General features: G+C 46.2%; 1 protein-coding gene across 4 annotated transcripts; it reads right to left on the bottom strand.

The window, feature by feature from the left end:
* Window positions 1-11,093: 11,093 nt before the first annotated feature.
* Window positions 11,094-17,987, bottom strand: RPS24 (ribosomal protein S24). Of its 4 annotated transcripts, XM_023204845.1 has the most exons (7): window positions 17,843-17,987; window positions 16,365-16,430; window positions 16,060-16,269; window positions 14,471-14,581; window positions 14,334-14,336; window positions 11,580-11,601; window positions 11,094-11,197 (listed from the first exon to the last, which is right to left on the bottom strand). In XM_023204845.1, the coding sequence occupies exons 1-6, from the start codon at window positions 17,843-17,845 to the stop codon at window positions 11,599-11,601; spliced, it is 396 nt and encodes a 131-aa protein (XP_023060613.1). In that variant the 5' UTR covers window positions 17,846-17,987; the 3' UTR covers window positions 11,094-11,197; window positions 11,580-11,598. The 4 variants fall into 4 exon arrangements, with proteins under 4 accessions (XP_023060613.1, XP_023060614.1, XP_023060611.1 ...); XM_023204846.1 differs by lacking the exon at window positions 14,334-14,336 and having other exon boundaries at window positions 11,109-11,197; XM_023204844.2 differs by lacking the exons at window positions 11,094-11,197; window positions 11,580-11,601 and adding an exon at window positions 13,795-13,815.
* Window positions 17,988-18,370: the final 383 nt, after the last annotated feature.

Genomic DNA, 18,370 nt, shown 5'->3' with positions numbered 1-18,370 from the left:
ACACAATTAAAAGACAAATCACCCCATTTTAAAATAAGCAAAGGATTCCAACAGGCATTTTTCTAAAGAAGACATATAAACAGCCAATAAGCACATGAAATGATGCTCAACACCATTAGTTATTATGAAATGCAAATCAAAACCATAATGAGATACCACTTCATACCTACTTGCATGGCTAAAGTCAAGTACAGATAATAACAAGTGTCAAGAAGGACATGGAGAAATTAGAACCTTTGTACATTGCTGGTGGGAATGTAAAATGGTGCTTCCTCTGTGGAAAACAGTTAACCAGAGAGTCACCATAAGGCCCAGCAATTCCACATCCAGGTGTATATCCAAAAGAAGTGAAAACGTCCACACAAAAACTTGCACATGATTTTTCATAGCCGCAAAATTATTCAGAATAGCCAAAAAGCAGAAACAACACAAATACCCATCAACTGATGTTGATGTGGTAAATCCACACAAGAGAATGTTATTTGGTGATTAAAAGGAATAAATTACTGATACATGCTACAGTGTGGACATAGCATGGAAATATTATGCTGAGTGAAATAATCCAGTCATAAAAACCTATATACTGTATGATTTCATTTACATGAAGTTTCCAGAATAGGCAAATTTATAAAAACAGAAAATAGATTAGTGGTTGCCAGGGGCTGGGGCAGAGGTTGAGGGAAATAGGGAGTGACTGCTAATGTCTACAGGATTTCTTTTTTCTGTTGTTTGAGACAGAGTCTTACCCACTCTGTTGCCCAGCCTAGAGTGCAATGGCAAAACCTCAGCTCACTGCAACCTCTGCCTCCCAGGCTCAAGCAATTCTCCTGCCTCAGCCTCCCAAGTAGCTGGGATTACAGGCGCTCACCACCGTGCCCGTCTAATTTTTGTATTTTTAGTAAAGACAGGGTTTTGCCATGTTGGCCGTGCTGGTCTCAAACTCCTGACCTCAGGTGATCTACTCGCTTTGGCCTCCCAAAGTGCAGGGATTATAAGCGTGAGCCACCTGCCCAGCTAAGGGTTTCTTTTTGGCATAATAAAAATGATCAAAAATGGCTGGGTATGGTGGGAGGATAGCTTGAGGCCAGGAGATACAACATAATTTTGTAGAGACTCTGTCTCTACAAAAACTAAAAAAAAAACAATAACTGGGCATGGTGGTGTGCACCTGTAGTCCTAGTTATGCGGAAGGCTGAAGTGGAAGGATCACTTGGGCTTAGGAGTTCAAGGATGCAGTGAGCTATGATCACATCACTGCACTCCAGGCTGGGTGACAGAGTGAGACCTCATCTCAAAACAAATAAAAAATAAAATGTTTAAAAATAAAATTAGGTAGTGATGGTGGTTGCACCACTCTGCAAATATATTGAAACCCATTGAATTGCACACTTTACAAGGGTGAATATATGGTCTGTGAATTAAACCTCAATAAAGCTGTTATTCTTTTTTTAAAGCGGCCACTTGCAGAGGTCTGGGAGTGACAAGAAGGAGAGACAGACAGATGTCTCAGCAGGGTGAGTGGTGGCTGCAGTGGACACATCAGCAGCCCTCCTGCCCTCAACCCTTCCCAGCAGGTGCTCCTCAACCCCAGGGAAGTGGGAGTGGGCTCCATGAGCTGGCAGACCAATCAGTGTCTTGTCCCCGGGGAAGCGGCAAGGAGGATGCAGGTCTAACTAATCTGGCTGGAAGTTTGGAATGGAGAGCAATAAAATCCTGGTTGTGGCAGCTATGGGGAAGAAAAGGGAACAAAAAAGCCAGCCTGTAGAGAGAGAGAGAGAGAGAGGCATAGACTCAAAGAGGGGGAAGGAGGGGAGAAGGAAGAGCTGATTTGTTCTGAAATGATTTTCCAGACCCAAATCCAGGGAGGCTGCCAGCACCGCCTACCTTTTGGTTTTGTTAGACCACCCACAGCTTCCCAGTAAACTTCCCCCTTTTGCTGGGAGGCTTCTGTTGAAAGGATCCCTATGAAGCAACCATTTTCTTCCTGCTGTGGCAAAGACTGGTCATTGTCCCCCAAAACTGTGCTCCCACATCCACCTGAGCTGGAACAAGCCTGTATTTCCCACCTGAGCTGGAACAAGCCTATATTTCCCAGCCCACCTCACAGTTATTAGGTGTTGCAGGAGACTACGTCCCAGCTGATGGAAGAGGAGCAGAAAAAACATAGGTGACTTCTGATCTGTCCTTTGTGGAGAGTGGGTGGGGCCTCCTGCAGGCCCCAGGACTAGGGCAAGGTGCTCTTAGGGTCGAGGAGATACTGGTCTTGCACTAGCAGCACCGTGGGTGAAGACCTCCTTGGATTTCACATGCTAAGTGCTTCATTGCCTCACCCAGTCCCAGCCCCACTGTGATTGGCAACTATCCCTCAGAATGACACCAGCACGGGCAGCAAAGTGGAGAGAGAAAACATCTAGGCCTTCGAAGATGCTGTTAAACTGCAGTGTCCACCAACCCTGAAGGCCCCGGGGCATCCAGGGGGTTCTTACAGGAGCTAATAAGCAACCTCACTGTTCAAGACAGTGTAAGCTGACTTCTCAGAGACGCAGCAGAAGGCCTTCTCCCTAATACACCCTCTAAACCCAGGACAAAGCCAGCTCAGGAACACCTTTGGGCGATGTTTCAACTCTAGCTTCCCAGGGAACGTTTCTGTACCAGTGACACACTCTGTGAGATGGCACAGGGCAATGAACTGAACAGCAGGGAAAAGGTACCCCAAGCAGCATGCAGTGCTTTGTGAACTTAAAAATGCAAGAAACAGCACTTGAGTAGCAAACGGCTCACTTGCTGTCCGGAGGGGCGTGAACTCCAGGAGAAGAGGCCTGAAGCTCCCTCCTTTCCCCAGCATGAATGAGCTGAAGGACTTGGGGTAAGTCATCTACCCTCTCTGTGCCTCATCCATAAACAGAAGAAAAAGCAGCACGTCCCGCATGCTGCATGAAGGTGCCAGAGGAACTCAAGAGCTCTCCTTCCCCGCTCCAAGGAGGCCTGATGGAAAGAGACATCATGTTTAACTTGTTTCCTCCAGCAAGGACAGCTGCAGTTAACAATGTTTGCCTATGGGTTGGGCAATTTTTTTTTTTTTTTTTTTTTTTGAGATGGAGTCTCTCTCTGTCGTCCAGGCTGGAGTGCAAGGGTGTGATTGCGGCTCACTGCAACCTCCCTCTCCCACGTTCAAGCGATTCTTTGCCTCAGCCTCCTGAGCAGCTGGGACTACAGGTACCTGCCACCATGCCCGGCTAATTTTTGTATTTTTAGTAGAGATGGGGTTTCACCATATTGTCTAGGCTGGTCTCGAACTCCTGACCTCATGATCTGCCCGCCTTGGCCTCCCAAAGTGTGGAGATTACAGGCGTGAGTCGCCGTGCCCTGCTGGTTTCTAACCAGACTCTCTGAATATCATCATCGACGGTGGGAGCCAGCAGAGGGTTGGACCACTCTCTTGAATCGCCTTATAACCCAGGGATGAGCACATCTATAGCACTCTGAAAAGGCAGTTCTGGAGATTTCCTGCCCAGGGAGAGCAGTGGCTCAGCCGGGTGAGCAGTCACCGAGAGTATAGGATGCCAATCCCTGGATTAATGAGGTGAATGCCGAAGACCCTCCGAGGCAATGTATTTTTGGAAGAAATACACACTGCAGCAGAAAAGAGAACATGGTATAAATTTTCCTTCTTCCCAACAGTGCAGAATAGAAACCTATAAAAGCAAATCCTGGATGTCTGAAGATATGGACTTTTTTAAAAATCTAGTTTGAGAGATTCCACCGTACTGTCTTGCACCATATCACTGGAAACGTTTACTTAAGTGGCTACTGGAGATGGATGTCACGTCGCAGGGCTTACAGCTCCCCTGCAATCCGAGGTCCTTCAGAAGCACAAGGCGGTCTCTTCCTCCACTCCCAGGGCAGGATTTTCTAGTGGAAAGAGACGCTGGCAGCCACCTTCTCAGCACCACTATCTCATCCTACAGTGTAGGAAACTGAGGCCCAGAGGAGAAAGGGGTCTTGCCAGAGATCATAAAGTGTGGCGGGGCAGAGCTAAGGCTTGAAAACAGGTCTTGGACCCAGCACTGTGGCCCCGGACCCATGCTTGTCAAAAAATAGGACAGAGTCATAGCACGGTAGGGAGAAGGCTGAAGCAGAATCGGGCTGCTGGGGTTCCCAGCCTTCGCACCCCCCGCCCCATAGAAACCGCAAGCTGCCTGGCTGGGCAGCTACAAATGGGGGAATGCTGTTTGCACAGGATCTGCAGAGACCTGGCAGCACGGATGGGTAGACATCACCATGCACATATGAACAGCAGAAAGCCCTCCAGGTTCAGCTTCCCTACGAGGGCCCAAGCCTATAAACAAGATTACCACCCCCATTAGACCTTCTCTGAGAAGAAAGAGTGACCTCTCCAGTTGATCTGGCATGAGGCTTTTTTCACGCTTCCACAAGGGTAGCGGTCTTAACAAAGCAGACAGCTTCCACGCCTGTGCCCACAGTGCCCCCTCGTGGGAGTCTGCATGGTGCATCACATGTCTTTATTTCACCAAGTGAAAAGGCAGGGATGGGGCAGTCTACAGCACTGTCCTTCCGGGTCTCCATGGCTGTCCCCCTCTGGAATATCCTCCCCTGCCCTAAGCTCAGTGGTTCTCAAACTTTAGCGTGCATCTGAATTACCTGGAGGGCTTGTCAAAACACAGGTTCCGGCTGGGTGCAGTGGCTCACACTTATAATCCCAGCACTTTGGGAGGCGGGGATGGGCGGATCATCTGAGGTCAGGAGTTCAAGACCAGCCAGGTCAACATGGTGAAACCCCATCTCTACTAAAAAGTACAAAAAAAAAAAAAAAAAAATTAGCCGGGCATGGTGGCAGACACCTGTAGTCCCAGCTACTCAGGGAGCTGAGGTGGAGAATCGCACCCAGGAGGCGGAGGTTGCAGTGAAGTGAGATTACGCCACTGCACTCCAGCCTGGGCAACTCAAAAAAAAAAAAAAAAAACGGTTCCCTGGCCCCACCCACAGCTTCTGATTCAGTAATTCTAGGGTGGAGCCCAAGAAATTGTATTTCCCTGGTGACGCTGTTGCTGCTGTCCAGGACCACACCTGGAGAACCGCTGCCTCAGCTAATCACCTCCACCCATTTAAGGTTCAGGACCATTTCTAGCTCCTTGGCGAGATGTTCCACAAATGCCCCCAGGCTTATCATAGGATGCCACAGTTGTGTAACTTTAACCAAGTTCCTTAACCTGAGCCTCAGTTTCCTCATCTATAAAATGGGGGTAATAGTACTTCCCCCCGAGTGTAGGTAAATGAGGCCAGGTGCAGTGGCTCAGGCCTGTAATCCCAGCACTTTTGGAGGCAGAGGCGGGTGGGTCACCTGAGGTCTGGAGTTCAAGATCAGCCTGGCCAACAAGGAGAAACCCTGTCTCTACTATACAAAAATTAGCCAGGTGTGGTGGTACATGCCTGTAATCCCAGCTACTCGGGAGGCTGAGGCAGGAGAATCACTTGAACCCAGGAGGTGGAGGCTGCAGTGAGCTGAGATTGCACCACTGATGCAATCCAGTGATCCAGCTTGGGCAACAGAGGGAGACTCATTCTCAAAAAAAAAAAGGTAAATGAGATAATCTGAGCAAGACTTAGCTCAGTACCTGGCACATGGTAAACCATAAATGTTAGCTATTCTGCAATCATTAATTAGCAATAGTATTACTGTTCATTTGCCAGCTTCTTGAGGACAGGGACAGTGTTCCCATTAGAGACAGAATTCTCAGAGGCAGAAGGGATCTTAGAGACCCTTCACTCCAGTTTCCCAAGCCTGACCTCACCTGGGAAGCTTCAGTCCAGTTTCCCAAGCAGCCTCACCTGGGAAGCTATTAAAATGACAGATGTTTGGGGGCTACCCAGATCTACTAACTCTGAAAACTGGGGCAAGAGGCTGGGCATTTGTTGTTGTTTTTGAGACAGAGCCTCGCTGTCTCACCCGGGCTGGAGTGTAGCGTCATGATCTCGGCTCACCGCAACCTCTGCCTACTGGGTTCAAGCAATTCTCGTGCCTCCACCTCCCGAGTAACTGAGATTACAAGCACGTGCCACCACGCCCAGTTAATTTTTGTATTTTTAACAGAGATGTTTCACCTTGTTGGCCAGGCTGGTCTCGAACTCCTGACCTCAAGTGACCCACCTACCTCAGCCTCCCAAAGTGCCGGGATTACAGGTATGAGCCACCACACCTAGCCAGCATTTGTATTTTTAACAAGCCTCCAGCCTGGCCAACAAGGTGAAACCCCATCTCTACTAAAAATACAAAAAATTACCCAAGCATGGTGGCAGGCACCTATAATCCCAGCTACTCGGAAGGTTGAGGCAGGAAAATCACTTGAACTTGGGAGGCGGAGGTTGCAGTGAGCCGAAACAGCACCACTGCACTCCAGCCTGGGTCACAGAGTGACACTCCATCTCAAAAAAAAAAAAAAAGCCCCCACGTGCCAGGTTTGGAAACTACTCATCCAGCCTGGATAGCAGACACACGGACACAGAGGGAAATAGAAACCCAGAAAAGGGAAGTCTTTTGCCCATCCATGGCCCCAGCTGATTGGAAGCTGAGTGGAGATCAGGAACTGTATCTCCTGATTCCTGATCTGGTCCCTTTTCCCGAGTTACTAATACTTGGGGCCAGGCGCGGTGGCTCACACCTGTAATCCCAGAACTTTGGGAGGCCGGGGTGGGCGGATCACCTGAGGTCGGGAGTTCATGGAGAAACCCCATCTCCACTAAAAATACAAAATAAGCCAGGCATGGTGGCGCATGCCCGTAATCCCAGCTACTCGGGAAGCTGAGGCACGAGAATCGCTTAAACCCGGGATGCGGAGGTTGCGGTGAGGCAAGATCTTGCCATTGCACTCCAGCCTGGGCAACAAGAGCCAAACTCCGTCTCAAAAAAAATAAATAAAATAAATACTTGGATGCCATCTCATTGACCCATAACCTTCTACACAAATCGCCTCTCCAACATGCATGATGAGCAGCCAGTGTTGATCTATTCCCCACTGACCTCTCCAGCCTCATTTCTTACCAGAACCTCACCTGTACTCTCTCATCCAGACTGTGGGCAGGCAGGTCTCATTTCTGCCTCCCCTCAACATCTGGCATGCGGGAAGTTCAAGGGTGAGTGGATGGGGAAGGACAGTTGGATGAATGTACGGAGGTTGTGTTCACAGAGCTCTAAAACCCAGGAGAGCCTCTCTGCCAGCATAAATGAGTCAGGTGTCATACTCCTGAGCTCTCGCAGCCAACCTGAAGACTATTTTTGAAATGGAGTATCTCCCACCAGAAATGCATTGTGCAAAACTCTGCCCAAAGGCAACAAAGTCACGCAGGGCCTTCCATCTTGGTGATTCATGTCTACCTACCCACTCTGCTCCCACCTCCCCAGTCTCATCTTCAGTCTTCCCCCCTGCGGAATGACTGGTCTCACCTTGTCCCACACTGCCTGCTCCCGTCTCCCTGCTTTCTTTCCTATTTTTCATGGCCTCAAATGAGAACTTTCTCCTGCGCATCCAAATCAGCTCATGTCTCTTGCCCCCGCTGGTGTTACAGTAACCTTCCCTTATCCATGGGGCATACGTTCCTAGACCCCCAGTGGATGCCTGAAACCACAAACTCTATCCATACCAAGTTTGTTGCTATATATACATAAAGTTTATAATTTAGGCAGATATTAACAACTAATAAACAATTATACTGTAGTAGGTTGCATGAACTCTTTTCCTCTCAATACCTAACTGTATTCACACACGTGATGGGAGATAAAATACCTATGTGGTGAGAGGAAGGGAGGTGAATGACGTAGGCATGGTGACATGTGTTAGGCTACTACTGACCTTCTGATGACAGTTCAAGAGGATCATCACTTTTGGGTGATCCCAGACCATTGAGCCATGGTAATTTTCCAGACTGCAGTTGACGGACAGCAACTGAAACTAGGTAGGTGGGGACTGCTGTATGTCTCCTGGAAGCCTTCCAAAACCCAGCCTCCCTGCACTGATCTTCTTGACTCTCAATTTCTATCATGTCACAGTCATACACTATCCGCTACTTCACAGAAAGGAACAGAAGCCAAACCGTGAGATCGTGGTTAGCTACCTCAGAGCTTTCAAGACAGAACAGCTTCTTTATCCCCAACTTCCAGAACTGGGACACATACCAGGTGGTCAGTAAATGGGGAATTTGACTAGCCAAATAACACTTTCCAATAAACCACGGCAACTGGCACCCTGCTAGCAGTCATGAGTTTTATATACCATTATATGTACAATGCAAACTAGCTTAATACTGGAGTGCCTGAAAAAATGCAGTGTCTTGGAGTCAGATTATTGCATTCCAGTCCCATCCCCACCACTTGATGGCTGAGACACTGGTAAGATGCTTAACTGCTCTACACCCTTTCCAGTGTGGGTCCAGTTAAGACATGCTTCCTGAAGTTACCATGCAGATTAGGCTGGGCGCAGTGGCTCGCGCCTGCAATCCCAGCACTCTGGGAGGCCAAGGCGGGTGGATCATGAGGTCAGGAGAACGACACCATCCTAACACAGTGAAACCCCGTCTGCACTAAAAATACAAAAAACTACCCAGGCATGGTGGTGGGCACCTACAGTCCCAGCTACCTGGGAGGCTGAGGCAGAATGGCATGAACCCGTGAGGCAGAGCTTGCAGTGAGCCGAGATTCTGCCACTGCACTCCAGCCTGGGCAACAGTGAGACTCCATCTCAAAAAAAAAAAAAATTATATATATATATACACACACACACACACACACACACATATGCAGATTAATGGAGATCATTGTTCATAAAGTTTAGGACAGCACCTGTCTCAGATCCATGAGAGCACCGTGTAAGATGCTATCTTTAAGGGCAGCCTAAAATAAGCAACTTGCCAGGGAAGAAAGGAAAAGTGCAGAATTGAAAGCTGCCTGATTACACAGGCACATCCAGCTACAAATAGAACTCATGGGTGTGGTGCTAGGAAAAGCTAAAAAAGCAGCACCCCAAATATTCACTGCAGGTACTCTCCCAGAACCACCTCTAGCTTTTCTCATCACTCGTCAAAGACCCCTACTATCTCTCATTTAAGCCACAGCTTCCCATCAGTGCCAAGAAGGATGTGCTCCCTCAATATTGATTCAGCTTAGTCAAGTTTGCATTTTATGGAGGCTCTTCCAAAGCCTGCTGACAGCACAGGGTAGCCTGGTTACTGTGAGGGCCTACAATGTGCTGAATCTGCCCACAATTTGAGTTCCCGCCAAGTCCGTGCTTCCTGACACACAATTGCTTAGCACTAGTTTCCGAACTGTTTTCACAGTTACATCCTCAGCCTCAAAAGAGCCTTGTGAGCCAGGGTAGTTAGCAGATACCCTTGGAAGCCCAATTTAAAGGCAAATTAACCCAAACAAGGTACCAGGTGACTTCCCCAAAAAAACAATTGGATGGACTAGTGGAAGAGAAGCAGGCAGCGCGGACAGAAGACCAGAGGGCAGGTAGAGGCGGGTGTTAGCTGGCTGTAGGAGCGAAGGCTGTGGAGACTGGAAAATACCTGTGCCAAGAGACGCAGCCAGCCTGGAGCCCTGCCAATTGTCATCACACAGGAAGGTGGGCTACTATTGCTGCTTCTGATACTTCAAGAGGTGGGAAATCCAGACCTTTAGGTATAATTTGCCAAGTTTCCAAATGTTATGCCTAACAAGTCTCACAGCAAGACTGCCACGTTTTCTTTAATATCCCAACCCAAGTGGATGCTCTGGAAAAACACAGCCAAGCCTGAGTTTCATCCCACCTCCCTTCCCAAGGCTACTGGCTGAAAGACTACAACTTCTGCCCTGAGCACAGTCCAACAGAAAAGCCTCCCCACTTTGTGACTTTGATGCCAACCTTCAATCATTCAGGCTCTCTGCAGCTATGCCCTTTTTCTTCACATCAGAAACTATTTCCTACCTTTCAGTTCTCACTCAATTACTTCCTTCCACTCTCCCTGCTCAACTTAGCAATCAACTCCAGCTCCATGTCCCATCCTGTCCCTGCAGCACTGTCAGGATTCCTCACCACCTTGCCTCCACAAGTTGCTCATAGGGTGCCTTCTCTGCTCCCACACTCCAGCTCAGTCACAGGAAACTGCATCTTGAACCCCAAGCTTTGCTGCCCCTAGCATTACCTTCAGCCTCTATGCACTGTTCATCAAAAAATGCCAATCACATCAAAGACCCCATTCTTCCACACTAGCAAGCTATTTCCCGTTCCTAGGAAATGAGTAGCAGATTCCTTAGCAAGAGAACCCACAGCGCCAGAGGCCCCACAACCCGAAGTACACAGCCTCTGTAGATACAAAAACAGCACTCCAAGCACTCCCTGGCCAGCAGACCCAGCCCCATGACTTAACTCTTCACAGCCCTGCCCTCCCGTCTGTAGGTGCTCCACGCAGGGGCTCTCACCATCTTTTCTCCACAACATTCCACCACCCCTCCTTCCTGCAACCTCAACCCTTCTGCCTTCATGGTATTGCTTCTCCTGGGTCCCCTTCATGCCCTACCAAGTCTCAGTTCTCTACTGCTTCCTGAGATTTCTCCAGTTTATCTAGACATGCTACTTTTTAAAGACACTCTTAGCCGGACGTGGTGGCTCACGCCAGTACTTTATGTGGCCAAAGTACAGCACTTTGGGTGGCCAAGGTGGGAGGATGGCTTGAGCCCATGAGTTCAATCAAGACCAGCCTAGGTAACAACACTAGATCCTGTCTGGACAAAATAAAAAAAAAAAAAAACCCTCACGGTAGCCTCGAGTTCCTGGGCTTAAGTGTAATCACCCCACGCAAGCCTCCCATAAGTGTTGATTACTGTGAGCCACTACACTGCATCCAGAGCGGCCATGGTTCTTACACAGCATTTACAAGTTTGACTCCCAGATGAACCCACCTAAGCTATAAACCAATCAGCAAACAAAACACCACCCCATGACATTAAGTTTTCACTGAATGCTTCATGGAGCATGTGAACTTGGGCAGCAACTGAAATCAGCAGACTAACCTCCTAGCAGTCCCAATAAACCGCAAATACATTTCAAACAACCAGACACATGAAAGTTTTTAGTTTATTAATCTGCTCGTGAGAAATCCAAAATGGACACAGGTAGCCTTTACTGCAGCACCTTTACTCCTTCGGCTGTGAATCAAGAGAAAGAAGTTTAGTCAGCAACTGCCTTTAAAATTCGTTAAAGTCTTCAATTCCAAAAGTAGTAACATTCATGCACCACAATTATTAGTAACCTAGAATATCAAGTTATTTTGATGCTATATTAACACAATGTAAGCATCAAGAAATAAAACTTACATTCAAGTTAGAAATAAAACAAAAATAATGGGCTAAATATTGCTAAACCTTAAAAACAAAAAAAAAGTCAGTGTATTTTAAAAGGTTACAACTCTTCAGAGTATCTGTAAATCTACTTCTAAATGTACTACACATCATCTGCTTTTAAATTGCTACATCAGTACACCAAGGAGTCTAGTGATCTACATGACTACATGAAAAGCTTGAATTATACCTGTGATCCAATCTCCAGCTCACTAAATCAGTGGTGGGGAAGGGAAAAAGAGAAAGGAGGGAAAAGAAAGATTTCATTAATAGTCCCTTTTCAAACTCAAAAATAATCTGCATTTAAGTGCATGCAATCAGGTACCTTAAAGTTGACCATTTTGTTCTTTGCAATTGCATACAGAGCACTCCTTCGAGACTCACTGATTTTATTCCTCCCAATTCTGACAATACCTTCCCTGATTACTGTAGTTCTTATGCAAACAAGGTAGCCCAACTTCACAATGAAGAGATCATTAAGCCAATGTGGTACCCAGGATGGCCTTGCCCACTTGTCAATGAAGTACATACCTGAGCCTCTGCCCCTCTGCTCTGCCCAGCAACACTGTGCTGGACACATACCAGGAACAGATATGAGAATCATTAGATTCAAGTCTAATTGAACCTCAATGGGAGTGCTCTAAATGATCAGTCTTTTAAAAGCTGCCTCAGTTCAATAAAAGATACCATTCACAGCCACAAAAGTAGTACAAGTTAGTATTTAAAGAGAGGCATCAATTTAGCTGAACTAAAAATACAATTGCTCTTCAGATGAGACTACTAATGCCTTAGTATAAGTAACTTAGTATATAACTCCACTGCAACCAAAAGGCAACAACAAATACCAGTTCTAACATCTGAACAAAACTGAATTAAAAGCAATATTGCTATGGCATTTCTTTGGAGCCAAAGAATTTATGTACTCAAAAGCATTGATTTTTCTAGCTGGCTGGCTTTTCAGAACAGTGCTGGTGAGAGGCACAAGTGTAACGAAGCAGAATAGTGATGGCTCAGGTCTCCACAGGTAGCTCCTCCGTACATGTGGGACTCAAAGGCTAAGTGCACTAACTCGTAGGACTCAAAGGCTGGATGAAGAGAAGAATCAATGTGTTAAATGTCCTTCAGACCTAGGTCAGAGGACAAATTTTGACTAATTCTTTTGCAACTTCTCTCAACAGGTACAATCCTCACAAACAGGGAGCGGTTAGTGAGTAGTTCTGCTGGCAGTTCATTCATTACATACTCCATGGCGCTGGGACGTCAATGTGATTACAGTCCTGGGCAGGCAATCCCAGGTTTACTGCCTTGCCTGGCAGGGAATCACTGCAAAAGGATGCCACAAGAACAAGGGCCTTCATTGATTCAAAATCCCACTATGCTCACCCCACTCCTACCCCACTTTACACATTACAATTTTAGACTGTTCAGATGTACAAAATTTGTTTTAAATGAGGTAACAGGCTGGGCACAGTGGCTCACACCTGTAATCCCAGCACTTTGAAAGGCTTAGACAAGAGGATCGCTCAAGTCCGGGAGTTCAACAGCAGCCTGAGCAACACGGCTAAATACTGTCTCTACAAAAAACTGGCAGGGCATGGTGGCACATGCCTGTGGTCCCAGCTACAAGGCTGAGGTGGGAGAATCACCCAAGCCCGGGAGGTACAGTAAACCATGATCATGCCACTGTACTCCAGTCTGGGTGATGAGAGACTCTGTCTCAAAAAATAAATAAATGAGGTAATGGGCCATTTTAACCAAGTGCTTGTGGGAAAAAGCATATCCACCAAAGACTTTGATATGAATAATTACCTCAAAAATTTTCTATTTAAAAAAAAAAAGACACCAGGCAGAAAGTTGGAGATTAAGTAATAAAAGGCAATGGAAATGGTAAAAGGCAGCTCTGTATGTATCCAAACAGGACAGAGACTTTGCCAGATTTCACAGACTAGTTTATTACCAGAGCTACCAGGTTGGTTTCATGGCTCCAGAGAGGACTGCTCCTAGGATAAGACAGCGCTTCCCAAGCCCAGCGTTAACTGAAGCCATCTCCTAAGTATGTGGATACAGCATTCCCCAAGTGCAAGTTAAACGGCGCCTACTCGGTAAAGCACTCACCTTCCTCCAGTGAGTCACTAAACATGTAACATGCATTTTGGAGTTTCCAAAATAAACATGATTTTAAAAGTTTTCTCCTTTGCTCATAATACACTATCTTAAAACATATTAGGTTGGTGCAAAAGTAACTGCGGTTTTTGCCACCACAATTACTCTTGCACCAGCCTAAATAGCACTGGCATTATAATCGACCATACTATAAAACTGTCATCCAAAGGCCAACATGCAAAGCATCATCAAAGCAAACTCAGTGAAGGTGATGCATCCCCACACCGTGCTCACAATCTCAGTACCTGCCAGACACTTCATTTCTGATGAACAAGAAATCCAAGAAAGTAGAGAGGAAAAGCAAAAAAAAAAAAAAAAAAAAAAAAAAAGTTCACAGAACACTTGATTATTAATTTAACAACCCAACACCTTAATTCTATTCAATGATTTACAACGTCCAACTATTTACAGCTAGCAAAGCTGGTAAAAAGCTGCTTAACGCTAAAATCACTTGTCTTGGCCAACTGGAGAGGAAAGCAATCCTGAGATCTCAGTTGCCTCTCCAGTGTGCCAGGAAAACAGGGCCACATTGATCCAACTGCTTCTTAAACCAGTGTCCATACTAACACGTAAAATCACAGGGAATGAGATCCGCTCTGCATTGAAGGTTCTATGCCAATTAGTAAAATTAAAACTTCTTGTGATAGGCTTGAAAGATGCCCACCAGGATCAATGAACCAATGTGGCCCCCAGATTGTGCTGTGAGGTGACAAGGGGTGGGCCAAGCTACTCTACTGAGGTGTTAAGACACTATGCTACATAATTTCTTAAAACATGTTACCTTCTGTAATCCAGAAGAAGAGGGAAAAGAAGAAACATTAAAAAACGTTATTTTAAAAATAAATAAAATTCCTTCTTTCCTAGAAACTAAAGACCCACAATTAATGATGTTTCTGTATTTTCCTTGATGAACTATACCTTTTTGCCAGCACCAACATTGGCCTTTGCAGTCCCCCTGACTTTCTTCATTCTGTTCTTGCGTTCCTTTCGTTGCTTTCTTGAGGTCTTTTTCTTCTCATACAGGCCATGCTGAATGAGAAAAAAGTACATCCAGGTGACTTGCAAACATTAAAATCATTACCCACCACTCTAGTAGGGAAACTGACCCAGTCTGCGCTTAAGAAACACAGCTTTCTAAACCAAAACTTTACAAGTATATTCAATACATGTTTTTGCTAGAACAGAAAGCATCATCAAGGGATTTTAAGTATAGCATAGCCTCACAGGAAAACAAATGGTCCACTCAATACTATCTGAACAGGAAGTTTGGGAGACTGGCTGTTCTTGTCCAGACTTGAGCTCACAGATCACTATTTTTTTCTTCTTTTGCACTACCAAAACAAGGCACCTCCCAAGTGGTTGAGGGATCTCTTCCCATTGCAACTCCCCATTACTCCCTGCTGACAGAGAAGCCTTTACAACCCCCACACCATGGAGATTCCGATCTACTCATCACCACTCTGCCCACCTTTGCACTTGCTGTTCCTGGGGCCTACAAGACTGTTTCTATATCTTTACAAAGACTACTTTCAAATCTTTACAAGGATCTCAGCTTCAATGTCACCAGCTCAGCAAGGCCTTTTGAGAACATGAATGCAAAATCAGTTAAAAATAGTGCAGCCTCGGCTGGACGTGGTGGCTCACGCCCATAATACCAACACTGGAAGGCCAAGGCGGGCAGATCACGAGGTCAGGAGTTTGAGACCAGCCCGACCAACACGGTGAAACCGTGTCTCTACTAAAAATACAAAAATTACCCGGTTGTGGTGGCACACGCCTATAATCCCAGCTACTCAGGAGGCTGAGACAGAAGAGTCGCGTCAACCTGGGAGGCAGAGGTTGCAGTGAGCCACCTCTCTCACCTGCAGAGATTGTGCCACTGCATTCCAGCCTGGGAGCTAGACTCTGTCTCAGAAAAAAAAGAAAAAAGTGCAGCCTCTATCTATGACATCACCAGAATTTTCCCTCACAGCTATCCTATGGGAAGGTTCATCTAACAGCATGGGGTAAAGTGGGTTAAAGAACAAACAAAAGCAGCACTTCAAGGTAATGATGCTTACTAGAATATAAACTGGGGAGCTTGCCCAGATCACTGCTATAGTTCACTCTGCAGTGTTCGACACTCAGTATACAATCAAAAACCTTTCCTGGTTCCTGGCTACCTATGGGTTTAAGCCCAGACTCAGACTTAATCCAAACTAAATGAATTTGGTGCCAGGCTACCTTTCCAAATACATCCCCTTACTTCCCCTCTGGAAAACAATCCTTACCCCAGCCCAACTCCAAGAACACTATTTCAGCTGCCCTTCTGAACTCAGCTCAAATGCCAGACTTCAATTCTGAACCTCTGTACTCCACCTGTGCATTTTATCAAATAACTTTTTCTTAACCCCTTCAGAGTTGTCTCCCAGATTGCTTGGTCTTGCCCATTTCACCACACTCACAACACAACGCCATTGAAAAAAATAGGTCTTCAGTAGCTGATGAACAAATGAAAAGACACCTACTCTTGCAAGTCTATGTTTGGGTTCATTTTTCTTTGCATAATCCAGGGAGTCATAAATCATGCCAAAGCCAGTTGTCTTGCCACCACCAAAATGAGTTCTGAATCCAAATACAAAGATGACATCCGGTGTGGTCTTGTACATTTTGGCTAGTTTTTCTCGAATTTCTGTCTTAGGCACTGTTGCCTTCCCGGGGTGAAGAACATCAATGACCTAAAAGGAGATATCAAGTTTATTGTGTTCACTACGATAAAATACATCTTCAGAGTAAAGGACAATTAAGCAAAGATTGACGTGCCCTTCCTTACCATTTGTTTCCTCTGAAGTAGTCGGTTGGTCATGAACTTTCTAGTGCGGATAGTTACGGTGTCATTCTGAAAACATAAACACTCCGGTTAATAAAACTACTCAAACTTTTCTTGGCCTTGCAGTGATTTTTCAAGACCTAGAATGTTGCAGTCCAATTTGTAGCCATTAGTCATGTAGCGAATTAAAGTAAATAAAACCCACTCGGCAGGGCCAAATTCACAGGATACACCTAACAAATACATAAAATACCAAGAAAATATAATGGTTTTACATGAATCTGTACAACTTACTTCACTAGGGTTATGTGTATCTCTGGGGCAGGGTTTCTCAACCTCAGCACTACTGATATTTCCATATGGATAATTCCTGTTGTGGGGACTGTGTGTTTTAGAATAACTATAAAAATCCCAGCCCTCTAACCACTAGAGGCCAGAAGGACTTCCCACCTTTCCCAGTTGTGACAATCAAAAATGTCTCCAGACTTAGCCAACTGTTCCCTTAGGGGAAAAATCACTACAGGTCGAGAATCACTTCTCTGGGGTAAAAACTGCTGTGGCTCATATAAAGGTCACACTCAATGAACTGTGTTTATCATGTCTTGCACAAACGTGACCCAAACCTTGTACTCACTACGTGCATGTCATCTATCCTTCTAGAATGGCCACAGCAGAGATCAGAGAAAACGGTATTCCCTTCTGAAAGACTGAACTGCACCTTTACTTAATACCTAATAAAGAATGTAGGCATTAAGCACCTACTTATTTACGCTAACAAAGGAGGCGCAAGAGATTTTCATAGAAGCAAATGACTTGCTAGAGTTTCTCCATTTCACTTTGAGAAACCACACCAAATTAAATCCACGTCAGTGGTACTCAATTCTTGGGGGGAAAAAAAAAGATTGCAGATAAGGTTAAAAACGGATCCTGGAGAAGCTAGTAACGCATGACTGAGGGCAGGACTACCTTTTTATAACATCCCTTTCCAGGGCCTGTTTCCCCAGTATGAAACATGAAGATCCATTCAAGCTGACAAGTTTTATAGCTTACACATGGGAATGGTTTCACTTGCCGCAACTCGCCCAGGCGCTGCCAGCACCTTCTTCACCTCTTGAGTTACCATCACCTGCAAGCCGCCTACCTAGCCCAATTTGGAACTGCAGATAAGATGTGCCTGCCAGTGTCCATCTATCCCGCCCCGCACCCCCATCCACTGTGCTCCACGAAGTCAACAAGCGCCAACAGTTCCTGCACTGCCCAGGCGCTGTAACCCGAAGCCCAGCGGGTCCGGGTCTGCAGCGCAGCCCGCCAGCCCGCATTCCCTGCCAACAGCCCCGAGCCTCTCGACAACCATCCTCCGACAGAAACGGCCAGAGAAGAGCAACCGGCCTTCGCGCGCCTATAGCTCAGACACTGGGAACCGGGGACGAAGGATGGCTCGGATACGCGGCAGATGACTGGACCGGCCCAGGGAGACTCACCATGATGGCGGCCTATCTTCAGGTAGTCAGGGAGGAAAAGAGAGCCACTATTCGCCGGCCAATCATATCAACGCGCACGGAAGGACCCCGGGAAGCCCCGGCGTGGGGGCGTGGCCGCGCCGCGAGGCTGACTGCGGCGATGCCTGATTGAAGCTGCCTACGGCCCCGCCTCACAGACCTTTGGCCACACCCCTGGAACTCTAGACTGGCCAATCCGCAGGCAGAACAACTGGAGCCCACTAGATTTACGCAAGCAGGTGTTCAATTTCAGTTCAATTTATTATGTTGAATTGTACGTGTTTGAATTCCGGTAAACCAAATTAGTTTAAATTGCCTTCTTCCGAGTTAGAGGTGGGTACACTTGGAAGGCATCTTAGGATATCCTCTCTAACAGTCTTCTGTTTATACAGCTAGGGAAACTGCAGAAACCCTGACTCTAAAACCTTTGTTATTTCAAGTACTTAACATTGCCCATTCTAATTTATTATTCCTAAGTATTATTTTTTGAGACTTTTATGATGAGTTTTT

The sequence above is a fragment of the Piliocolobus tephrosceles genome, chromosome 9 (assembly GCF_002776525.5).
Source record: "Piliocolobus tephrosceles isolate RC106 chromosome 9, ASM277652v3, whole genome shotgun sequence".
Classification (NCBI taxonomy): Eukaryota; Metazoa; Chordata; class Mammalia; order Primates; family Cercopithecidae; genus Piliocolobus; species Piliocolobus tephrosceles.
This window is presented reverse-complemented; position numbering and strand designations above follow the sequence as displayed.

Excerpts from the sequence above, each read along its gene's own strand:
- RPS24 (XM_023204843.2), bottom strand. Across the intron at positions 16,270-16,364 it reads TACTTCAGAGGAAACAAATG|GTCATTGATGTTCTTCACCC; the intron begins GTAAGGAAGGGC and ends ATCTCCTTTTAG. Across the intron at positions 14,582-16,059 it reads CCAAACATAGACTTGCAAGA|CATGGCCTGTATGAGAAGAA; the intron begins GTAGGTGTCTTT and ends TTTCTCATTCAG.